At 38.1% G+C, this 26,178-nt stretch overlaps 1 protein-coding gene across 2 annotated transcripts; it reads right to left on the reverse strand.

Moving 5' to 3' along the window:
* Positions 1-5,514: 5,514 nt before the first annotated feature.
* vps45 (vacuolar protein sorting 45 homolog) lies at positions 5,515-15,513 on the reverse strand. 2 transcript variants are annotated; one of them, XM_047384479.1, is made up of 17 exons: positions 15,414-15,513; positions 15,231-15,333; positions 12,296-12,430; positions 12,141-12,201; positions 11,871-11,950; positions 11,592-11,660; positions 10,872-10,913; positions 10,324-10,461; positions 9,471-9,581; positions 8,533-8,667; positions 7,987-8,100; positions 7,740-7,907; positions 7,488-7,646; positions 7,247-7,354; positions 6,979-7,100; positions 6,075-6,206; positions 5,515-5,655 (listed from the first exon to the last, which is right to left on the reverse strand). In XM_047384479.1, exons 2-17 carry the CDS (start codon positions 15,321-15,323, stop codon positions 5,574-5,576), a joined length of 1,749 nt encoding a protein of 582 aa, XP_047240435.1. In that variant the 5' UTR covers positions 15,324-15,333; positions 15,414-15,513; the 3' UTR covers positions 5,515-5,573. The 2 variants fall into 2 exon arrangements, with proteins under 2 accessions (XP_047240435.1, XP_047240436.1); XM_047384480.1 differs by lacking the exon at positions 10,872-10,913 and having other exon boundaries at positions 15,231-15,490.
* Positions 15,514-26,178: the final 10,665 nt, after the last annotated feature.

A 26,178-nucleotide genomic window follows, 5' to 3' on the forward strand; every position in this document is an offset into this window, starting at 1 on the left:
CCCTACTCAACTACACCAGTTCTGTAAGGAGAAATGGGCCAAAATTCCAGCAAATTATGGCGTGCTGCTGATGGTGTAGGGGTTAAGCGTGCAACCATATGCAGAGGCTACAGTCCTTGAAGTGGCTGTCCCAGGTTTGAGTCCCAGATCCGGCGACATTTGCCGAATGTCTCCCCCTCTCTCTACACCTCTTTCCTGTCTGCCTACTGTCAAAAATAAATAAATAATAGCCACTAGTGCCAAAAACATATCTTTAAATTCCAGCAAATTATCACGTGAAGCTTCTGGAAGTATACTAATAATGTTTGATCCAAATAAATCAGCTCCAATTTTCTGCCATTTAGTGAACAAATTATTTTTATTATCCTCAGTGACTGATTTAATGTTAAACATTGTGAAAAAAATTGTATGTCTTTTTAAAAAGCACATGTTAATCTTTAGTTTTAACTGTATGTATTATGTTATTTTAATTATAGATTCAAACTTTGATTCCATTAATAGTTCCTGGTTATTTTCTGTCAGTCTTTAGCTGATCTGTCATGATCTAAATAATAAATCATATCAGCTAGCAGTATACAGAAATTCATTTGTCTTTTTAATTTGTAATATACATGATTCAGTAGGAAAGAAATAATTCATCCTTTCAATAATTTTGATAGCTTTAACTTGAGTAGTAGAGATGATAATGATGTAAAGAAATGTATTTTAACATGATATTAATCTCTACTACAGGTGCTATAGACAAAAAGTAAATCAGTCCAGTTCAGTCCCAAATTAAACTCACACAATGTTTCGCTCAATAAACAGGAAGCTTTTGTTGTTGTCTTTGAGCTTCATCTCCACAATAGAGCTGTTGGCCTTTTTTTAATTAGCTCCTCATCAGCAGGAGAATCTGCAAAAGCCTCTACCAGAACCCACCGCACTTCTGACAACTGGAAACAGAACAAAGAGGGCAAAAGGCAGGAACACTGTTGTCCTGAAGAAACAAAACGATATAAAACGTCTGATAAAGATTCATGGATTGAACAACGTATATGTTCTTGTTTGTAATCTCACTTTCTGCAAATCCTCTCGTTGCATCTTGGGAGGCAGGTCGCATTGTCTAGCTGCAGATGGAGCGCTGCAGTTCAGCAGCATCAGAACCAAACAAAGCTTCTGTGGCTTGAAGCTTCATTGTGGATTGGCAGAAGCTGCTGGAGTCCGGGGAACTGGACAGAACCCACAGTGAATTCAGTGAAGAGAGCTGTCTGTTTATAAAGACTGACCTGGAAACTGCTGGGTGACCAAAGCTAGTTCAAAATGGCATTTTGTTCTATGACCTTGGTCACTAAAAAAACAAACTCACTCCTACGGATGTCAAAGCCAATCAATATTTTCCTTCACTGCTGGTATGGTTGAATATTTATTTGCATCATTGTACTTTGGGAAACATTTACTGGCTCCAGTCCTTAAAATATTAGCTTTTATTACAATTTTCCTTCATCTATAAAATTTTTCTTGAATTTGTAACGTTTTTCTGCCCATTTTCATCCGGTGATTGCGTTTTCTAATTCACATTTTATCCCTTTAACTCAGTTATTTTCATTTTCACTCAGCATCCACACAGTCCCCTCACCTTTTACCTCCTTTCTGTCATTTTCCAGGGGATTCTTGAACTTGTTCAGTGCTTCTCATTTAGACTTCAGTTTTAATTCTTTGTAAATTTGTATGATAAATGGTGGGCTGCACAGTGGCGCAGTTGGTAGCACTGTTGCCTTACAGCAAGAAGGGCCTGGGTTCGATTCCCATCCAGGGGTCTTTCTGCATGGAGTTTGCATGTTCTCCCTGTGCATGCGTGGGTTCTCACCGGGTACTCCGGCTTCCTCCCACTATCCGAAAACATGCCTGTTAGGTTAATTGATCACTCTAAATTGCCCTTAGGTGTATGAATGAGTGTGTGCATGTTTGTCTGTGTGTTGCCCTGCAATGGACTGGCAACCTGTCCAGGGTGTACCCTGCCTCTTGCCCATAGACTGCTGGAGATAGGCATCAGCTTCCCTGCGACCCACTATGGAATAAGTGGTAGAAAATTACTGACTGACTGTATGGTAAATGTATCAATAGATATTTTGAGCTTTTTAAATAATTAAAAATGTCAGTGGAAATGTTAAATTATATTCTGTACTATTCAATGGAAACTGTTGTTTCTTATTAACAAAGGAAAATTAGTTATAGACATGTGGTTACTATGCATGCTAACAGCAAACAACTTTATCTTCCGCACAAACATTGTTTTCCCTGGTAGATCTATAATGACTGGGAACATGTTTTCTGATGAGCTGAACAAGGTTAGAACCTGCTGATGGAACTCAAAAACATTATAAAAACTAAAAACAAACAGTTTAAGATCATTTAACGGCCACCTGTGGCAAAACTATAGGTTTAAAACTTTAGGTTTTTGTAACATGTAACCTATATTGAAAATTTATTCATGCGTTATATACAAGATTAAATAAAAAAATATATAGTTTATTACGTACATATATTTAATATATTGATTCATATATTTAGACATATGGTTTTTGCACTTTTTAATATTGTAGCAGCAATAAAATATATTGGTTTATATTTTCAATATTTATCTATATCTGTTATTCTTGTTTAGCAATGTGTTTAGTTTCCTCTGAATAGTTTTATACCAATCTTTTATATGTATATTTATATATAAATGTAAATGTAGATTTCAACGTGTACATTAAATCTACATTAAATATGGTAAATATAATTGCAAAAAGATGAAAAGAAACTAAATTAACTGATTTCAGAAAAGTAAAATGCTTAACAAATAAGGCTTACCAATTGTGCTGCATTTTATGTGGTGGTGGAAGCAATAAACAGTTGTCTGGTTACAAGATATCTGCTCCAACTTTGTAGCCACAGCTACCCCAAATTAAGAATTAAACAAATTTTAAAAGAGATTTTGATACACTGATCAATGTATTACAAATATTTCAATTCATTTCTGCATGTTACAGAATTCAGAATCCATATTTATTAACAAATACAAAAAGAATTTCAAATTTCTACTGGTTTCTTTTTTATAATAGTCCTTTTTTATTCACATTAAGTCAAACACACTTAAAGGGACATATAGAAAAATTTAAGGATGTAACAAGAGAAACACTGCATGACAAGTAAAATGTTTCAATTAAACCAAACAAATGAAAACAAAAGTCAGAACTCCACTTTAAATAAAGTAGTTATAATAGTTCTAATTGTACAACCATTGATTGAAAATATTAGGATGACATCAGTTAACTATATTGGAATTAATTTGAAGATTTTTTCAGTTCTGCTACAGTACACACTGTCAAGTCCTGTCAGATGCAGCACTCCCTGTAGTAGCTAAAGTACTTAATACAAACTGTACTAGGTATTTTAGAACAAGTAACCGTAACCTTTAAAAAATGAAGCAAAGGCAAGCATTTGTATTTTCATTTTAATATTGAAGCATTACAGATTTAACTTTGTTATCTAGAGGTTTAAATATATAAAAGCAAATTTAGAACAGAGTCTTCATGTTTTATTACATTTAGATACAAGCTAGCATTAGCATAGCAGCACAGCTAGCAAGCCGTTTAAAATTCCCACAAGCCGTATTTTCAGAGGTTGTATGACTGTTGAGATACTAATAAAAGTGTTATCAGCAGTAGAACTGTTATAAAAGACAGAAAGATAAACATGTTGTTTAATATAGGCTAGGAATAGAATTGAATCTAAGCTAGCTGCTACAGGAAGCTAGAACAGTAGCAGTTAAAAACTATAAGCCGTTGGTGTCCTCATGTGTTTGGGGATCTTTGACATGTTTGCAAATAAATTTATAGATTTGTACTTTTGGCTCTGTTACAGAACACAGAAAGAAAAATAGGAAACAATTTTCACATGGTGTTACTTCAGCAGAGGTAGTTGCCCCGGATCCTCTGTGCAGGTTTTGTGGATGTGATGCTTTTTATTTTGGAGTTTATAGAATGTTCTTGTAATTGCTAAAGTGTTTTAATGTTAACCAACCTTGTTATCTTTGGTAAATGTTATGTCCTGTTGTAAATGTGTGTCCTTGTGCTTGTCATTACCCATCCACCTGCCATGGAACTACAGATAAAAATTATTCCTTGTGGCTAAACCTGGCATATTTAAATGAACGTCTTATGTACTTGTGTTATTTATTTTGTACTGTCTCTTATTAAATCAAAATAAACATACATTTAAAAAAAGTAGCATTTTTAAAGTAGAATTTTCACTGTTGAAAATTGTAAGCTATATTCACAAATTGTTGAGATGCTCAAAAAAAGTCCCTTTATTACTTTTTACATACAAGCTAGCATTAGCACAGCAGCACAGCTAGTTAGCAGCTTAAAACTGCCACAAGCCATTTCCTCAGACACTGTAGGATTGTTGAAATATTGATTGAAAAAAATGGTACCAGCAGTAAAACTATTATAGAAGACAGAAAGATAAATAAACATGATATTCGTGTATAATTTCGTGTTCGCACTTAAGCTATCTGCTATGGAAGCTAGAAAACTGCTGTTTAAAAGTATAATAACCCATTCCCTCAAGTGTTTGGGGATTCATTCTTCACAACTTTGGCTCTGTTACAGAACATTTAGAAAAAACATATGAAACTGAGCTCCCTCATGCAGTTACAGCAAAATAACATGAAAAACGTAGCATGTTCTTTAAGTATCATTTTAGGTTGTGATATTGTTGAGATACTGAGAAAAATAGCTCTGTTGAAGAAGAGGACCAACATAATGATAATAAAAAATCTGAAACAGAATCTTCACATGTTACTGTTTATGTGCACGCTAGCATTAGTACTGTAACAGAGGTAGCTGAAACTGGAAGCTAAAAAAGAAACGATTGAAAACTCATGAATATTTCCCATAATTTTCCTTCTGTGGCAACAAGATAATCACAGTGTGTTGTTTATAGTCTTGGTGTTTTCAAGAACATTGCATTAAAACAAGGAATTAAAAAGTGCAAAGATAAAAGTTTTTTAGCAATGTATTTTTATTAATTTTGTTTTTTAATCAAATTTCCAACAGTATCATAACATTTCAAAGGGTAAGATTTTCAGTTCCTATATAAAGAGTAGATTGCAGCAAGAATTGGTCTCTTTTTTGTCATGTTTCCTGCATTCAAAAGCTTTCCCTTCTGATGTCACATATTTTTAATTGGAGCTCAGAGTTCATTATTCAATTCTTATTTGAGAATTTATTTATTTATTTATAACTTCAATAAGCTGAATGAAGACTCCAAAACTGAGATGGATACTGAACCATGAGTTGAGTGTCCTGTTACAGACCTAGCTACCTGAAAACAATATTGTGCCCAAATGTTGTGTAATGTTACACCTTTTTCTGACGGAGTAGTTGTTAATTTGCATGCCTGTAAGGTGTATTGATACTTAAAAAGGAGATGAAGACGAGGAGGTGAAGATGTCTGGAAGTTCCTTTAAATATAGACAAAAACAAGCAAAGGGAATGATGCAGTTTATTCTACAAGAGGTGAAAAGTCAGTACAAGAGTTGGTGTTTATCGCCTGGTGGAATGACGACCACTTCCCTGTGCTCTGTCACCACTGTGACCCGTCGCCAAAATCACCTCTTCAAGGAAACTGATGAAAAGAGATAAAGAATGATTAAAAAACAGAACAGTACACAGTTTTTAGATCAAACTCAACTGAATGTTTTTCAATGTTTAATTCATGTTTTCTCTGTATCAGGAAATAGAAATAAAATAGCAAATTATCTAAGCTGCAAAAAGATTCAGATCCAGATTCAGAAATGTTTAGCACTAAAAATATGTGATCTTTCTTGTGACTAAAACAACTAAAGATAAATAATGAGTTCCATGTCGAATAACAATACAACTAAGATGGTGAAATCAGAAGGTGATGTGCCTTTGCTTTTTTAATAACTACACTAAGGTCTGGAGATCCACAAGGATGAGGTTTTGAGTCCTCTTTTTTATTTGCATTCTTGAAAAGTGAATCTAACTGATAAAAAGAAAAATCACAACATGAGCATCTGACACCTCTTAGTGTTGTGGATGGCACTTCCTCCCAGCACAATCCGAACCCCAGGAGTATTACGGTTCAGGTTGTAAACGGTCAAAGCTTCTTCATATGTGGCTCCACCAATCAGAAACACCATAATGTCTTGAGGCCTGGAACATATTTTTATAATGTGACTTTCTGGAGGGAGATATATTTGTATCTGTAAGATCTTACAATGTTTCTGTCCTGAACTCTTAATATTTTGGAAAAAGAATGGTCCGAACAAATCATTAAAACCCATAAATTACATGACATATAGTACTGTGGAAAAGTTTTAGCCAGGTGTGAAAAAATGCTGTAAACAAAGAATGCTTTCAGAAATATAAATGATGATTGTTTATTTTTATCAATTTACAAAATGCTAAGTGAGCAAACCCAAACATAGAGCCAAAGTCATTGAACTATCTTCAGTGTAAAGAAGAACAAGACTTACTGGAAATGATGGTATGACCCCCACAGAGCCCTGATCTCAACATAATCGAGTGTGTCTGGGATTACATGAAGGGACAGAAGTATGTGAGAAAGCCTACATCCACAGAAGATCTGTGGTTAGTTCTCCAAGATATTTGGAACAACCTACCAGCCGAGTTCCTTCAAAAACTGTGTGCAAGTCTACCTAGAAGAATAGATGCTGTTTGGAAGTTGGTCACACCAAATATTGATTTGATTTAGATTTCTCTTTTGTTTATTCACTGCATTTTGTTGATTGACGAAAATAAATGATTAACACTTGCCTTTTGAAAGCATTCTTTGTTTACAGCATTTTTCACACCTGACTAAAACTTTTTCACTGTACTGTACATGCCAATGGGAAGTGTGTGTGAAATTATATCTGGAGGAGTAATTTATATACGGCTTTTTAGATGTTTTCAGGTGTGTTACCTGTCTCTGAGGCTGCTGGGTCCCAGGTAAGGGAACTGGCTGTCTTTGAGTCGACCTTTAATCAGCTGGTCCAGAGTGTCGTGCAGCAGAGGCTGATGCTGTGTATACACGTTCTCTACACCCTGAGAAAATACATCAAAATACACAACAATGCAGTTTTTTTTGTCTTAACACTTTAGTAATGTACAATTATAACTCATGCTTCTTCAGGTATATCTGATAAAGTTAATAATCTAAATAAATCTTGATATCACATATGTTTTTATACCTTTAGTCCTTTGAAGAACTGTTTGGTGATGGCAACAGCATCTGTCGGTGTGATGAGGTCACTTCCTCTGATTCTCTTTCCACCATACTCCACAACTGACTGAACCATCTGTGACAAGGATAAACAACATACATTTCTAGCTGGCCTGTGGCTTTTGCTTCCCTCCAGAGTTGAACAGCAGTAAATGCAAGCATAAGTCAAAGTCAAGAAAATTAATGAATGGATCAAGTGCTATAATTACCTTGCGGTAGCGTTCAGACACTCCTCTCCTGCTCAGCTCTTCCATCAGAGAGGAGAGGATGCTGCTGCTGTGACGTTCGTATCTCAAAGCGTAGAGCATGACGAGACGGACGGCGTCCAACTCCGAAACACGGGGATTTTGCAGCAGCCGTCGAACGTTCTGAGAGAAAACATGTCTCAACGACTATTTCCTGCTATTTCAGCAGGAAATAGTCTAGAGACTGTGATGAAAGTGAACGATCTGCAGTGTTACCTGTTGAGCGCTAGAGTGGTCGTTCTGACAAGCCAGTTCCTGCTCCACCTCAGACACCTCCATCAGCTGCCGCTCTGACACCAGCCGGGACAGCTCCCCCACCACTGTAACGTGCTTGGACACAGTTCCCGACATCTTCTTAAACTGAGGGTAGTTATCCACAAATGCCTGCAGGGATGACAAAATAAAACGTCTAGAGCAGATTTGGCAGGATTATTCATAAACAAACAATAGATACATTCCTAACCTTCATGTCAGCAATGGACTCCAGCTTCTGTTGCCCTTTGGGTTTCTTTTTCTGGAAATCTTCCATCAAGTTCTTTATGTTGGTGCCGATCTCCCCGAAGTTTAAGTACAAGTTCTAAAGTTAAGATGAGGTAAAAATGGAACTGAAACAGCAACAAGAGCAACATACTAAAATAACAGCACCAACAACATTTTATTTTTTAGATTTTATAGGATATTTAATAAGAGTCTCAGAAACCTGACATGATTTTTTTTTGTGAGGCTAAAACTAAATATTCATCTAACAGCAAAACGTTTATAACATAGCTAAAATATAATTTTTGTCAAAACCAACAAAGAAAAACCTGAATGAGAAAACAGAGGTAGAAGTGGCCTTTGAACAGTTTACTAAGTTGTAAACCACACTGAAATTGTATCAGCTTGTAGGTCTTAATACTCAAAACCCAATCTGTTGAGAGTAAATTTGTAACATCAACAGTCAGTGTGAAAAGATTTAAGGTAGAAAGCTGTTTTCTGTCCTGTCTGTTCGCGGTGTTCCAGTTCTCACGTTGGCGTAAAACTCATCGTTCTCCGCAGAGAGCACCACCTCCCTCAGGTCCTTGGTGATCCCAGGGACCCTGGATAGGTCGATCCGGTTGTTGTTCAGACCCAGCAGCTCATGGACCATCGCCTGGTACGTCCACTGTAACACAACCACATCTAATAAACAGGGAAACAATTTCGCACAAACACATGACAGGACAACAGGCCCTTTATGTCATCTTCAGTCTTTACATTCTCACAAAGTAACAAGAGGATTCTGCACATTTTTACCAGTTTGTTTCAGCTCAAACAAACAGAACACACTTGTTTCAAGTTTCACCAAGCAAAAAATATTATCATTTAGATTTTATAATTAACATAATCTAAATATTAAAATAAATGATAACTGATAAAGAAGCTGTGGGATTAAATTAGTATACTTTCTCAGATGTGTAACCCAAATCATTTTTGTTGCAGATTTTACTTTATAATTATTATTTTGTTTACTTTTTGTAAAATTGTTCAATTGTGCAAGTTCAAAATAAACTGAAATGTAAATAAAAAACACTGAACTAAAACTGAACTGCTAACTTGATTGCTCTCCAAATTTATGTCCCTAAAATATCCCTATTATCAACAAATTTTTTTCCTATATGATGTTAGAATCACACAGAAAAATCTGCTTTTAGAGTTATTTAAAAATTATTATATAGAAATAAATGGATTAAGAATTAAACATGCTGTTGGATTCCATTTAATTACAAAGTATAAGTAAACAACAATAAACTTCTCATAAAATGATCAAAGTTTAAAAATCTTTTTTTTAAATTACAAAGCCTTGCTTGAAAACATAACATAATAACACAACAGACTTGACAAAAATATTTAAAAAGAGCAAATCATTACAAGAAACCGTAGTTAAATGAACTTGTATCCTATTAAAGGAGCTCTGTGATTGGTCACCTGGTTTAGCAGCGGTGTGATGGCGTCATCACTGCGGTCAAGGATCAGCAGCAGAGGAGGGACTTCAGTCTTCCTGAAGTCAAACAGCTCGTATTCCTTTGTGATGATTTGCTGAGAGGAGACAGATATGGTTTAATGATCCAAAATATTGTAGGCAACAACTGGGGAAAAAAAGGGTCAAGTTTCCAGTTAAAGTAACATTTCTATATGAACTATGGAGGACTTTTTTTTTTTACAACATTCTGCACTTTTCAGTATAAAACATTGATGTAGTTGGGCTTTTATATTCTATGTTTTTCACAATTCATGAAACAACAAAACACTGAAGTAGGCCGATATTTCACTATTTTTTGCCTTTCACAAACTTAGATCATTTAGATATCTTAATCAACTGTCAAATCTTGACTGTACTGACCTGCACTAATACAGATTATTGAAAACATAGTTTATTATCTGTGTCTTATTTGTTTGCTTGTTTGTTAAGACTCTGCATAAGAGGGTCTAGAGTCCAAAAAGCTGCAAAATGTCATTTTTTTATTTCTCAATGAGTGTGCATTCATCTGATATACAGTCAAATAGGAAAGAAATCTGGAAACTGAAACATTTTTATGCTCATTAGACTGTTTTTCCATATTTTACAGACATTTAAGCATGGGAACATCTAACTCCATACTCCTTGTTTAGGTTTTAGTCTTTTACTACATTAAGCACTTTGCTCAAATGTGCCTATATAAATAAATTTGGCTTGACTTTCCAAGATGGTGTGAACCCTTGAATCAAATGTTAAACAGGTAGAACAGGAGAAAGATGGGGAAATTAAACATTAAGCAGAAAACATTGTTGTGCTGGAAACCTTGACATTTTCTGCAAGACGTTTGGCCATGTCAGAGGACAGCTGATAGCGAATCATTGGACATTTCTTCAGAGCGAGCAGGACGGAAGTCAAACCCTGAGTGCAGCGGGACAACATGGAAGTTTCCCATGTCCGGCCCTAAAACACACAAACAAACACGCATGAAATTTCTCAGACAGGCATCCAGATGTAGTGTGCATCAATCAGACTGTACCATCAGACTGTACAAGGGATTAGTAGGTTACCCGTCAACAATCCTTCAGACACACCACCCAATCAAGCAGTGCTCAGAACCAACCTTTTTACCCAATTTATTAAATAAATGAAAAGGAAGAACTCCCACCATTAAATAAATCATTCACCAGCAGGTATTTTGATTCAATTTTTTCTGAGGTTTGTACAAATCAGATAAAGGTTTGATTTAAAACTACTAGCCCAGCCAAAAATTGTGGCAGAACACTTTATTCTATTTCATGTATTATAGCCCTTAGCAAAAATTTTTTTTAAATCAGAACCGGTCAAAATCAGAATGAGCAAGTCACACCTACCGGAAAACGGTTTTGGCTGGATAAATTCTGATCGGTGCGTCTCTAGTCGAGACACAAAGATGATGAACATAAATATGATACACATGTCAAAGTCACTTTCAAAGGAATGGATGGACCCAACCTTTTTAAGGATTGTCCAAAGTATAACACTTCCCCAATCTATTTGCACATCCTCAGTAGTCCATCTTTGTACAACATCAAGTGGCTCACATAGACCCGAACAGACCAACATTTTCATTACTTAGTGATCCAGTTGGGATTTTCACAGGCAGACAGTTTTGATGAGAGACACCAACATTGACACAAGGCCCATTCTGCAGCGAAACAGCCCCATATGCGACAGCCGTTTATCTGAATCAGCACTAACATTTTAGGTAAGCAGAACACCTTTTTTTGGATCACTTAGCTTAGTGGCACTACGTGATCCATGGTCCAGGGGTTTTTTCCCTGCACTAAAAACTATCCCAGGGCTAAATATGTGTTCATTCTTGCTCAGCACCTGAACCTGCACAAGCTCTGACATCAAGAAACTGGTGCAATCAGAGCTGTACCTCTGAACTGGGTCAGAACAAAGAAGCACAGGTCAACACATATCTTCATTTACATTTAGTGTTATAATTTATAGATTTTCTTTCCATGTTCTGTATTTATGTTTTTATGTTTTAATGATAAAAAAAATATTTAGGGGTTCAGGCTCGATGAAGTTTCCATCTTTCTTACCCGGGCGACACCCTGCAGGTTGAGGGAAAACAGGTGAGGATTCACAGCAATGAAGTCTCCATAAAACTCCTGTAGAAAATCACACACATATCCACTCAGTAATGAGTTTTTTTTTCGTTCAAAAGCTTTTTCCAACATCTTAGGTTTATTTTTGATGTTTACATTACTCTATTTTGCACATAGAAATGAAATGATTCCACAAACCGATTATTCTACACGACAACATGTCAAACTTGGTTTGTTTTTATCTTGACCCCCAGAAGGAGCTCCAGATCTCACCTGGACTTCAGCCACCACCTCCTGTTCATCTGCCTCAGCCAGAGCTTTTATCTCACTCTTACTGATCACATTACTGAAGTCTGAAACAGACACAAACATATGCAGAACACAGGTGATCGTGTACCTTAAAGAAACAGCTGCTTTGAGTGGTTTTGATTAACAGATGACAAATATAATATTAAACTAGTACAATCAGTGTCCTCCTGCCCTGCATCTTTGACTCTATCATACTCAGCTTAAACCTTCATCAGTGTTACCGCTATTACGTACAGATGAAGTAGACACTGTAATTTGGTCTTCGTAGCTCCTGGATTAGGTGCTGCACATTCTCCTGCAGGAAACACATGAACAAATGTTAATATTTCTTGTTTTCCTATCTAAGCTTCCTTCATTCAGATTCATAGACACGCCTCAGGATTGCTTACCTTAGTTGGACGAAGGAAGCAGATGGCCTTCAGGTGCTTCATGCTGTCTCTGTTCTGCGAGTCAATCCGTTCAAACAGGTAAACCTCCTTCTGCAGGATCTCAGACTGGGTGTACACCACGCTCACTATACTGGTCTGAAAAGACACAAACATTTTCAGTTTTATTCCGACATGCCCAACATAATCAAAGATGAGGTACAATAATGGATTTTTGCGTAACTATCCAGTATATCAATACAGAAGACATCGATCCTAAATACCTTTAACTCACAGGAATGATTGTTTAATTATTTGATTTTTTTTTATCTTACACGTCATTCTTCTCAACAAGGAATCATCGGTGGAATATTCTTAGCACAGTAAAAAAATAAAGGGAACACTTAAACAACACAATATAACTCCATGTAAATCGAACTTCTGTGAAATCAAAATGTCCACTTAGGAAGCAACACTGATTGACAATCAATTTCACATGCTGTTGTACAAATAGACAACAGGGAGAAATCTTTGGCGATTAGCAAGACACACTCAATAAAGGAGTGGTCCTGAAGGTGGAGACCACAGACCACTTCTCAGTACCTATCTGGCTGATGTTTTGGCCACAAATGTGCATGTGTCTGCACAAACGGTTAGAAACCAACTCCATGAGGATGGTATGAGGGCCCGACGTCCTCAAATGGGGGTTGTGCTCACAGCCCAACACCGTGCAGGATGGTTGGCATTTGCCAGAGAACACCAGGATTGGCAAATTAGCCACTGGTGCCTTGTGCTCTTCACAGATGAAAGCAGGTTCAAGCTGAGCACATGTGACAGACGTGACAGAGTCTGGAGACACCGTGGAGAGCGATCTGCTGCCTGCAACATCCTTCAGCATGACCGGTTTGGCAGTGGGTCAGTAATGGTGTGGGGTGGCATTTCTTTGGAGGGTCACACGGCCCTCCATGTGCTCACCAGAAGTAGCCTGACTGCCATTAGGTACCAATATGAGATCCTCAGACCCCTTGTGAAACCATATGCTGGTGCGGTTGGCCCTGGGTTCCTCCTAATGCAGGACAATGCTAGACCTCATGTGGCTGGAGGGTGTCAGCAGTTCCTGCAAGATGAAGACATTGAAGCTATGGACTGGCCCGCCCGTTCCCCAGACCTGAATCTGATTGAGCACATCTGGGACATCATGTCTCGCTCCATCCACCAACGTCACGTTGCACCACAGACTGTCCAGGAGTTGGTGGATGCTTTCGTCCAGGTCTGGGCGGAGAACCCTCAGGAGACCATCCGCCGTCTCATCAGGAGCATGTCCAGGCGTTGTAGGGAGGTCATACAGGCACTTGGAGGCCACACACAATACTGAGCCTCATTTTGACTTGTTTTAAGGACATTACATCAAAGTTGGATCAGCCTGTAGTGTGTTTTTCCACTTTAATTTTGTGTGTGACTCCAAATCCAGGCCTCCATTGGTTCATAAATTTGATTTCCATTGATGATTTTTGTGTGATTTTGTTGTCAGCAGATTCAACTTTGTACAGAACAAAGTATTCAATGAGAATATTTTATTCATTCAGATCTAGGATGTGTTATTTGAGTGTTCCCTTTAGTGTAGATTTATTGGTCCATTTATGTTCCAACCCTCACCTATGTTCATGAAATATGTACCACCAAAAATAGTGAGATATTTAGACCCCTTTTACTGATACCTGTAAATAAAATCCAGAACAAGCAACTGTACTCAGAAGTTACCAGATTAGTAAAAAGAGTGTATCTGTTTGCCATTTAATCTCAGCATAAATGTAGGTGCTCTGTGAAGGCATCATGGGCATCATGAAGACCAAGTAACACAGCAGACAGGTGAAAGGAAGAAAGTTGAGAAGTTGACCATTATTTATAAATGCTGCCAAGGTGCCCATGATGACTATGTAGGAGCAACACACATTCACAGCTCTGGTGGAAGAATCTGCTGACAGAAGAACTATTACGACAACTACTGGAATCTAGAAATCAGTCCATAATGGGAGAGAGGCAAGAAGAAAGCCTTTGCTAAAAGAAAGCCAGGAAACGTTCTGTTTGCAATTTGCCACAAGTTACGTTTTAAAAACAGCAAATATGAAAGAAGGAGTTCAGATGAGACTAAAAGAAAACATGCAAATTAGTATGCGTGCTGAAAAACTAGCAGCGCATGTCACCCTGAATACACCATCACCATGGTGAAACAAAGTGGTAGTAGCACCTGTAATTGTGGCTGTAATTTCAGTGACATTTGGTTCTAAAATGTCTCGTCTCAAAGATGAATACGAATCCTTGCCACACTTTTTAGATTCTGTTTGAAGTGTTTAATGTTGGGCTATCACACAAAACCCCAATAAAATATATTTGAGAACATGAGCATATACGGGAAAGTCTGATACTTTCCAAGGCACTACAAATAAATTATTGAAGATTTAGTAGTATTCCCTTAGTTGCCTTTGCACGCTTTTTGATTACATTCTTGTCAGAGCAAGACTGAAAAGGGGAGAAACGGAGGTGCAGAGGAGAAGAACAGTTTAAAAGAATGATAGGACCCCATGAAATCTGGACAGGTGTAGAAAACGAAGGAATTTCAGACAACAATATGATCATCTAGAGCTTTACCTGAGCTAACGCTTAAACACTGTAGGATACTATGCTTCTGACTCCATGTACCGCAGGAGCACAGTAAGCATCATCCTTCTGGCATCCAAAATAGCAATCACATTAACACAAAAACATAAAACCATCAGCAGAACCACCACAACCTACCAGAACCGCTGTGGTGCTATTGTTGTTTTACCACAACACTACGAGTACCAGTTCCACAAAATAGTACAGCAACAACGCACAGTAACAAGATGCACCAGAGAGTTTTTGTCCCAAAAAGACACACGACACCACACAGGTAGTGAATCAAACAGCAGGTTCTCACCGTCTCCTTGTCCATGAGCAGGACCTTCATCCCGGGCCCGCTGTTCTCGATCATCTTGGAGATGTACTGCTTCACCGCGAGGGTCACGTTCATGATGGCGACGCTGTGACCCAGAATCCGTAAAAACAAACAATCTAAATCAGCTGCAGAATAACAGTAGAACTCGTCCTGGTTTTTTTGTACCTCTGTTTTGTGTCGTAAAGATCTATCAGCTGAGCCCTTATGACAACACCGAAGCAATCTTCTTCCGGGTTCCTGACGTCATTACGTACTACGTGTTTCAATGTCTGTTTCTTCAGATGCAGCAGTGATACAAAAACAAGGATATATGTATGTGAAAAAAAAAAAAAAAGACCTCCTCTGTTCACTTTGGGTCACCTGTGAGTTGTTTTGGAGGAAGTTTCTTTTTTGTTTTATTGTATCATAAACTGTTTTTTATCTGCTCCCTGTTAAAAACAAAATAAAAGCTTGCAGCTTATATGAAAGTAACTGCATATGTTTCCTGTAGCATCAATGTAATTGAATTAAATTCAGTTTTATTTATATAGCACCAATTCACAACACATCGTCTCAAGGCACTTTACAAAGTCAATTCAATCGAATCATACAGATTTTAAATCGGTTACATACATCCAATTAATGCTAATTATCAAACAGTGCAGCCGGATTCAGATTATTATTTAAATTGGTTAAAAGGTTTTCTATCTAAGGAAACCCAGCAGACCCTTACAGGCCCCTTACAGACTTTTTTTCTTGCTTTTTAGTCACACAATTTTTCAGATCATCAAACAAATCATCACAGAAAAATACAAAATACAAAAAGCATACTTAAAATTATTATTCATTGTTAGAGACAAAGCTATTAAAACCAACCTAGTCCTATGTGAAAAGAAATCATCCCACAATGCTTAATATCTGGTAGTGCCAACATCTGCAATTAATTGTGATAACTGAAAATGCGTTTCTTACATCACTGTGGAGCAATGTTTGCTCACTCCTCTTAGAGGAATTGTTTTAATTCAGCCACAATGGAGAGTTTTCAAGCTTGAACAGAATGTTCAAGGTCACGCTGTATCATCTCAATAGAATTTACATCTGATCTTTGAATGGGCGACCCCATAACCTTATTTTATTTATATATTGTACTCTCACCATTCCTTTTCACTCTGTACACCTCAGACTTCCAGTACAAGACAGATTCCTGTCATCTGCAAAAATACTCAGATGATTCTGCAGTCGTAGGGTGGATCAGAGATGGACAAGAAGCTGAGTACAGGGAGCTGGTGGACTGCTTTGTGGCATGGTGTGGAAACAATCATCTCATTTTGAATGTGACTAAAACAAAGGAGATGATTGTAGATTTTAAGAAAAACAGGAATAAGTCAAAAACTATTTCTATCATGGGAGAAGAAGTGGAGGTGGTGGAGGACTATAAATTCCTTGGTGTTCACCTGGACAACAGACTAGAGTGGAGAACTGTGAAGCCATCTACAAGAAGAAGAAGGGACAGAGCAGACTGTACTTCTTGAAGAAGCTTAGGTCTTTGGTGTTTGCAGCAAGATGGTGCATTTCTTCTTTAAGTCTGTTGTGGAAAGTGTGATCTCTTCTGCCATCATCTGCTGGGGAAGCAGCATCAGAGCCAGGGACTTAAAAAAGCTCAACAAGCTGATAAAGAAGGCTGGCTCTGTTCCGGGGACTCCTCTGGAACCTCTGGAGATCATTGTGGAAAGACAGATTCTTCATAAAATGAAGAACATTATGGAGAACCCTGAGCATCCTCTTCATGAGACTGTCCTACAACAACAGAGTGTCTTCAGTCAGAGGCTTCTTCAGATCTGCTGTAAGACGGAGCGCTACAGGAGATCCTTCCTGCCCACAGCCATCAGCATCTACAACGGCTCTTTGAGGAAACCTTCATAATATGAGCTACAACAACATTTAATTTCCCTTTGGGATTAATAAAGTATTTTTGAATTTGAATTGAATTTGAATTGAATCGAATATTTATTTAGTCATTCAGAATTGAATCTGCTCATTGCACATCAGTTGTAATGAGATCTACATATTCCAAAAAGCTGTTTTGTCTTGTCAGTTCACATAATATTTTTCCAGGCATCTTGAGGACCAGATCAAGATGGTTTTATTTGGCAAATGTAATATGGGCCCTTTTGGTCAGCAGTGGTTTTGGCATTGGAACTCATGGATGCCCTTTTTGCCCAGTCTCTTCCTCAATGTTGAATTACTTACTTTCACTGAAGCAAGTGAGACCTGGGGATACACTAATGGAGTAATGTTGGCATGCAGGTTGCTCCTGGCAAGGCATACCACGGTTTCATTCATTTTCCATTTTAGATAATGGCTCTTACATGATATAGTAGAGTCCCAAAGCATCAGAAATGGCTTTGTAATCATGTAACCCTGAGTGATACATGCCAATGAGTAGATTCTCATCTGTTCCTTTAGATCAAGGCATGATGTGCTGCTTTTTGTGAACCATAGTCTACTTCATGTTGTCAGACAAGTTCTGTGGAAGGGAATTTTGGGTTCTAGAGGTCTGGCAGTAAACTAGGCCTGGTTGAGACACTAAATACAAGTTTGAAGTATTACTCTACAGTGGCTCTGTGGCCAAACTCTCTAATGTTGTATCAAACTAATAATCTTCATTAATTACACTCAAAAAAGGAGAATAACCCGGATTGTAGTCAGATCTTAGGTTTGGGAATAATGCCACACATAAGTGGAGGGAATTCTTGTTGCAAATTAGAACATTAGTGAGATTGCCAGTTGTTCCAGTACTAGCTGCTATTAGCAATACAAACCTATTTTATGCTTTAAAATATTAAAGTAACATGTTAACACATCAAAATTGTACCTGTAGTGTACTGGTCTAGTGTGATAAAAACAAGTGCAAGTACACCATTTATTTCTGTACAGTAGCCATAGAGTTAGCTAGGAGTGTCTGACTTGTCTAATCGAAATTCCAACTTTAAGGGGCACTTCTGCTGTATTAGTTACAGGGAACTTATAAAATAAAAAAAGTACAAATGCTGTAAAATTCAGCATAGATATATTTCTGCAATTTTGACATCAGCTGTGTACTAATATGCATTTAACAAATGTGTAATGGTTGCTTTGTCTCCACGGGTAGCTCCACATATGTCTAAACATCCCAATTCTCCAAAATCCAACTGAATAAGATTGTAAATGATTTGTTTCAGAGAAACTAGAAATATTGTTACTGGTCGTAAGAGAACAATAATTGAATACAGGTGTTTCCATTTATTTTGATCCATGAAAATATTTTTTCATAAATTAGCTAGTCTTTGCTAGTAATTGCTAGGAAAAAGAAACAAGTACCAGTTAACAGTGTTGCTGTATACTGCTAGGTGGTAATACTTTTGTGTTCAGCTGTTTTGGTCCACTAAAACCTACATTTTTAACATTTACATTAAAAAAGGAAGACAACATTTGTGAGTCCTAATCATATTGGACACAACAGTTGTTTTTATTGGCTGGGCTAAGAAGTTGGCAATATTTTATTAATACCATAGGCAGTGACGCTTTAGTTTATGCTATTATTGTTTAAAAAGTTCAGTTGTATTCAGTAAGAGGCAAACAAAATTTGTTTATTTGTTATGATTTGATGAAAAGAAAGTCTGTGCTAATCCCTATCAGCATGCAGATGATGCCCAAACCTGTTTTTTTTTTTCTTTACTGAAACCAAAAATGTTTATATTTTAGTTTAGGGTAGGGAATTATATATAACGCATTAAAGAATCAGGATGAAGTATTTGTTACAGAAAGTGCATGCTGAACCCTGTTAGCCCGGGATCATACATGAATCTTTCTATTACTAGAACATAAACTATACAATTTGCGGTATTTAATTTTTAAACAGTTTAGCTGCATTCTGAACATTTCCAAAAAAATTGAATGCAATCAGGGAATAAAGGGATGTCTTAGTTTATTGGTTATGCCCTTGCAATATGTAGGTGCATGCTAACCTGTTAGCATGCATAGCATACATGAAGCTCTCTCTTACTACAACCAAAAGTTTTTGAACTTTGACCTGTTTCATTATGGTTTAAACAGTCAACAGCGGTCTGAGAATCGCATATAACACAATAAGTGAATTACTGGAGGCATTAATTTATTTGTTACAATTTTATGAAAAGGTGCATGCTAATCCATGTTAGCATGAATAGCATGCATGAAGCCTTCATTCATACACATTGCACTGAATGAAAGAATTGAGCTAAAGCTTATTTAATAAGAATGTGTTTTACATCAATGACGACGAGGTAGAGAGAAAAGGGGTTCTTTACAAATATATTTTCAACTGTTTAATAAAAATCTCAGGGATGCTGCATGCCCACAGACGTATATCACTCCGCCCTGTCTGAACGTAGTACCGACCATTGAAGACACGGCAGCAACAACACAGAGGGCGGAGGGATACGGTTGTTCTTTCCCAACGTACACAAGCCTCAAACGTGTTCTTGGTGCTAACTGCTAACAGCAGAAATTCTGTGTAGGTTAGATATTCACTCTTCATTTTTAAAATCCTGACATTGTATCGTTTGAATTTTAATGGAATAAACATTTAGTTATCATAGTAAAAGCGAAGAAAAGGTAAGTGCACGCGAAGTATATTTGTCAAACGTATATCGCACAGAGTTTATAAAGTCAAAGAGTTAGCTGCTCGGCTAGTTGTTAGCTTTGTTAGCTCAACCCTTAACTGGCTCAGGAAGGAGGGGGCTGTGGTGGGGGGAAGATCGTGCATGCAGTGAGAGCCCTTCGTCTTTGCTGCAAAAAACAGCATTACCAGTAGTTTTCATAACCACACGTCAGGATTATTAAACTGAAAGTAAGTGTAAAGTCATTAACTTTGACATGTAACATGCTTTATGGCTGTTATGTAGAGGCAATATCTTGGAACTGTTTTTGATCGGTACATTAGTCGGTTAGCTTATCTTGCTAAATTAAAAAGCTAGGTCTCAGAGTCAGTAGCTGACTTGTCAGGTAAAAAGTCAACTTCTTACTGACAACTGTTTTAAACAGCATTAGCCACTAACTGTCATTTAAATCGAGCTTGCAAAATAAAATAAAATATAATGAAAAAGTTACAAATCTAATTCATGAACAACAATATTTGAAATAGCATGTGTCGCACAGAGCTAAAACCATACACATGACAGGTGTGAAATTTATTTTTATGGTTTGTAGTCAGAGTTGTGGTCGCATGTTGTGCGAAGAAGTGAAAATGAGTACATTTGGCAATTTAGTACATGAATAATCTAAATACTATTTGTTTTCATTATGTTATTTTTTTGAGAACTTTTCAATGTCTTTTCATTGGATTCATCCAGGATTTGCTTAATTCTGTAATTTATTTTGTTGTGATTTTAGATAAAATTATATATGTAGCTACTATAGTTAGCACTTTTCTATTGCAGAGTAATACATTCACTGACATCCTATATGTATAAAAAATATGTATAAATATGTATATTTATAAATAAAACAAGGTTTCAAATGATCACTACCTTTTTAATAATATTTGCCGGTTATATAGAATTTGTACTGCAAAAATTTCTATTAATATGTTATAGGAGCCAAAAGGTGACCTAGAAATTGCTAAATTTAAGTCTGGGAAAGTAAGTGGAATTAAAAAAAAAAAATCTAGGAATCCTAAAACAAATTTATAAAAGGGTTCTGGTTTTGCTTCTTCCTACTTTATACATTACTACTTTTTTGACTAAGGTTTTTTTTGGGGATACCCAAAGGAGTCAGCTGCTATGGCACTCCCAAGAGTACGCGTCATACGGCATTTTGTACGCACTTCGATCTACTGTTTACTTTAAGACATTAGAGACTATTTAGGGTGTGCTGCTTTGACATGAGGTTATGTGTCTCCAATAAATAATTTCTACCAAGATGATTTAGCTTAAAGCCATTCTGCTGTTATCTCAGGTCCTAATCTCTGATGTCATAAAATTCTTCTAGCATAAATGGGATTGGAATCCCAATGAGGTGAAATTAAGTAGTATATAAAATTTGAGTATAATTTGAGCTTTTATTTATGTCCTTGATGCATCAAAACACTTAACTAACACGACAAAGACAGATTGTAAACACACTGGTATGAAATTAAAATAGGTTGTGACTCAGCGATTACAGCTGGGTACCAATTGTGGGTGAGATTGAATAAAAATTACCTAGATCCAGAAAGAAATGTAATAAAATAAAGAGCTGGAAACTTAAAGAGGTTTTTTATGACAATTCTCCAAAATATGTATTTTTCAAGTTGTAGCATGTTGATTGCAGTTGGGGACACAGGTCAGTCGGAATCTATGCTGTTGTTTGCTGTTATTTGATGGTGGCGCAGTTGTTAGCATTGTTGCCTTGCAGCAAGAATGTCCTCGGTTTGACTCTCAAACTGGGGTCTAAATGCATGGAGTTTGCATGTTCTCCCTGTGAATGCGTGGGTTCTCTCTGGGTACTCCAGCTTCTCTCACAGTCCAAAAACTTGACTGTTAGGTCAATTGGTGTTTCTCATTTGCCTTTAGGTATGAATGGTGTGTGCCTGGTTGCGATGGACTGGCGACCTGTCCTGGGTGTGTCCGCCTCTTGTCTGTAGACCGCTGGAGATAGGCACCAGCTCCCCTGTGACCCTGTACAGAAGAAACGGGTATAGAAAATGGATGGATGTTCTGTAGTTTGCTCTGCTGTGGGTACAGCAGAATTTATTTATTTGCACGGAATCGAAATTAGGTTCTAAATTAGGTTCTAAATATTTTAAGTTTTCGTAGTAGCAGTTTCCTGTTTTGACCAATGAGTTTATTTTCTTTGATGTTCTTTTTCATTATATAATCAGGTGTTGATAACCAAAAACTTTTCTTTGGCTAACATTTAAACACGTCAGTATTTGCTGCATATAGGAGAATCATATATAAATAATTCTGGGTTGAATTCTACTTGGAGTTCCTGTTTATTTCTTTTAATAGTTTAGATTTAGCAAACTGGCTGAAAGGTCAGGATTCAGTCAGACCCATACCCCTTATACAAGCTGGGCAATGATGGTCTTGATGTACTCTATGAGCGAAGGAATAAAGACCAGTCTTAAACTGAAAGCATGCCTCTTATAAATGGCTGGCACACTGACATGATGAAAGCAATTAAATCCTTTGCCCTGAAGGTCATGATGTACTTTTAATTTGTTGTTGCAGCGCTACACAATTTCCATGTTGTCATTGCTGACACCTGGATACGTCTGGGTCATTTGCTCAGTTTGGACATTCCCTAAACAGAAGAGTCTTTATGTGTGTTATAAAACAGCAATGGGTCTTAAGTAGGGCTTCACAATATTAGGCAGTTGCTATATTGTTTGATATTCTGATGCTGTTGTCAGTTGCTGTTAGCTCACATTTTCCTTTATCATAAATTCTCCTAAATTCATGATCATAAGCATCTTGATTAATAAAATATTTGTTGGGTTTGGGCATCAAGAGCAGTAAAAAGTTAATTTACGTGACTGTATACTATTTGTAAGCAGAACCTTAATCCATGTCACCTGAAATATGCCATCCTATAAGTCCTTTGTGGTTGAGATATTGCATACACTGGTAATGCAGTGATAATCGTGATGTGATGTGTTGTCCTAATTTTGGCATGGTGATGCTACTTTGCTGCACCTATTAGTCTTTCATTAGGAGTCGTTATTATTTAATCCGTCTAAAACAATAGGAGGCCGTGTCCCTCAAGGACTGGATTTGGCCACTCCTGCTTTACTTAATGCATTTATAACTTTTACACAGTTTTTAATACAAAAAACAAAAATCATAACATAGCATGAAAGAATCCTGTTTTAATCAGCACTTTTTGTGTCTTTAGAGAGGGTCCTGCAGTGGGGTCAGACCTGCAGGACCCGTTACACTGCTGGTTTGTTTGCACTCATCATATAAAAAATATTCTGGATGTTTTGCTTGCAGGGATGGAGACTGTAGCAGGAAATGCTGACCTGCTGATGGAGTGTGAGGTGCAGCTAGAAAAGTTCTCTCCACCACCAGTGAAGCACAAAGATAAGGAGGCAAGAATGGATGAAGGTTAGAGTTCAAAGACTCATGCGTGAAACAGTATTTCAAGAAGTTTTTTTTAAACATATTGTTCTAGAGAAGTTTTTGTATAAAAGTTTTTAACGGGGATACCAAGAATTGTTGGACTGTATGTAGGATTAGCTTTTTTTTCTAAAGAAAGTCACGGTTTTTCTGGGAATCTTAAAATGTGTGATGCAGGACATATACACTGCTCAACAAAATAAAGGGAACACTAAAACAATACAATATAACTCCATGTGAATCAAACTTCTGTGAAATCAAACTGTCCACTTAGGAAGCAACACTGATTGACAATCAATTTCACATGTTGTACAAATGGAATAGACAACAGGGGGAAATCTTTGGCGATTATCAAGACACTCAATAAAGGAGTGGTTCTGCAGGTGGGGACCACAGACCACTTCTCAGTACCGATGCTTTCTGGCTGAAGTTTTGGTCACTTTTGAATGTTGGTGGTGCTTTCACACTCGTGGTAGCATGAGACGGACTCTACAACCCACACAAGTGGCTCAGGTAGTGCAGCTCATCCAGGATGGCACATCAATGTGAGCTGTGGCAAGAAGGTTTGCTGTGTCTGTCAGCGTAGTGTCCAGAACCTGGAGGCGCTACCAGGAGACAGACCAGTACACCAGGAGACGTGGAGGAGGCCGTAGGAGGGCAACAACCCAGCAGGACCGCTACCTCCACCTTTGTGCAAGGAGGAACAGGAGGAGCACTGCCAGAGCCCTGCAAAATGACCTCCAGCAGGCCACAAATGTGCATGTGTCTGCACAAACGGTTAGAAACCGACTCCATGAGGATGGTATGAGGGCCCGACGTCCACAAATGGGGGTTGTGCTCACAGCCCAACACCGTGCAGGACGCTTGGCATTTGCCAGAGAACACCAGGATTGGCAAATTCGCCACTGGCACCCTGTGCTCTTCACAGATGAAAGCAGGTTCACACTGAGCACATGTGGCAGACGTGACAGAATCTGGAGACACCGTGGAGAGCGATCTGCTGCCTGCAACATCCTTCAGCATGACCGGTTTGGCAGTGGGTCAGTAATGGTGTGGGGTGGCATTTCTTCCCTCCATGTGCTCGCCAGAAGTAGCCTGACTGCCATTAGGTACCAAGATGAGATCCTCAGACCCCTTGTGAGACCATATTCTGGTGCGGTTGGCCCTGGGTTCCTCCTAATGAAGGACAATGCTAGACCTCATGTGGCTGGAGTGTGTCAGCAGTTCCTGCAAGATGAAGACATTGAAGCTATGGACTGGCCCGCCCGTTCCCCAGACCTGAATCTGATTGAGCACATCTGGGACATCATGTCTTGCTCCATCCACCAACATCACGATGCACCACAGACTGTCCAGGAGTTGGTGGATGCTTTAGTCCAGGTCTGGGAGGAGATCCCTCAGGAGACCATCCGCCGTCTCATCAGGAGCATGTCCAGGCGTTGTAGGGAGGTCATACAGACACGTGGAGGCCACACACAATACTGAGCCTCATTTTGACTTGTTTTAAGGACATTACATCAAAGTTGGATCAGCCTCTAGTGTGTTTTTCCACTTTAATTTTGTGTGTGACTCCAAATCCAGGCCTCCATTGGTTCATAGATTTGATTTCCATTGATGATTTTTGTGTGATTTTGTTGTCAGCAGATTCAACTTTGTACAGAACAAAGTATTTAATGAGAATATTTCATTCTTTCAGATCTAGGATGTGTTATTTGAGTGTTCCCTCTATTTTTTTGAGCAGTGTAATATTACTAATCTTTTTCTACATATGGTAAATCTGGTCTGGTTTAACTAAATAAATATTTCTGGGGAGTTTTTTACAGTCTGATTAAAACCTACATCGTGTGCGTTTGCAGAGATGTGTGCTTCTGTGAGTGGGATCAATTATGGCGGGAGGAAACACCTTGAACCAGTCAGGATCATTCCTATCCCAGCCCAACCAATGACCACACCCTGCACTCCCAGCAAGACCGTGAAGGTAAGGAGATCTTGGCATACTTATGTCACTGATGATTTCACACTGAACTTGCCGACTATTAATTATGTGTAGACTTTAGTATTAATACAGTTTGTGTTTTCAGCCTGCAGGATCTACTTTGGGCTTCACAGTCAATGGTCGACCAATCCATCTGCTTCCTGGAGGTCAGTCCGAGCCTTTTTGATTGGGCTTTCTTTAGAAAAGGTTTTAGGTTCTTGTAGTGTGGCCTGACATTGTGGTGGAGTCCTAAAAAGAAAAGCTGTAGCAGAAATCCCCAAATGGCACAAGATCAGTTATTGTGATTATTTTGAGAACAGATCTGAGGGTCCATATATTTACCCTAAGATATCAGCTGGTTGTTTATCTTTGTTGGAAATGCATGTATGATATATGTGGACATTGTTCCCTGACCCTTCATACTAGTTTTGTTGACTTGGCAAAACAATTTTGCAGTTTGGTGAATCCTTGGCTTTTCAGTTTAGAAATATTGTGTTAGAGTTGTAATTGAGCCTCAGGAAACATAGTTTTGTTTGCGAAGTTTATTTTCTGTTGGCATGAGTCATCTTATGAATTAGATTTGCAGTTCAGCTCCATGATTCACCGGAGGTTTTCTGTCTGTCCTGCAGGCGGCGGTGCAGAGTTGAGGCTGCACTCTCATCCTGAAGGTTCAGCCAGTGGCTTCACCACAATCCAGATCCCCGTCACCCTAACCCTCCACAGTCCCTCAGGTGTCCGCTACATTACCACCACAGCCTCTCTGACTGCCACTTCCTCCTCCGCTCCTCCTGCTTCTGGTTTTGCCTCATGTGCACCTGGACCCGAACCTATCCCCATTATCACAGGTACTCACCAC

Source organism: Girardinichthys multiradiatus, chromosome 13 (genome assembly GCF_021462225.1).
Source record: "Girardinichthys multiradiatus isolate DD_20200921_A chromosome 13, DD_fGirMul_XY1, whole genome shotgun sequence".
NCBI lineage: Eukaryota > Metazoa > Chordata > Actinopteri > Cyprinodontiformes > Goodeidae > Girardinichthys > Girardinichthys multiradiatus.

Bases quoted from the DNA above. Each gene is read 5' to 3' on its own strand.
- vps45 (XM_047384479.1), bottom strand. From the start codon at position 15,323: ATGAACGTGACCCTCGCGGTGAAGCAGTACATCTCCAAGATGATCGAG. The intron at 10,914-11,591 runs GTAAGAAAGATG...TGTCTCGACTAG, and splicing joins ACCTGCAGGGTGTCGCCCGG to AGACGCACCGATCAGAATTT. The intron at 8,101-8,532 runs GTGAGAACTGGA...TCTTAACTTTAG, and splicing joins ACGATGAGTTTTACGCCAAC to AACTTGTACTTAAACTTCGG.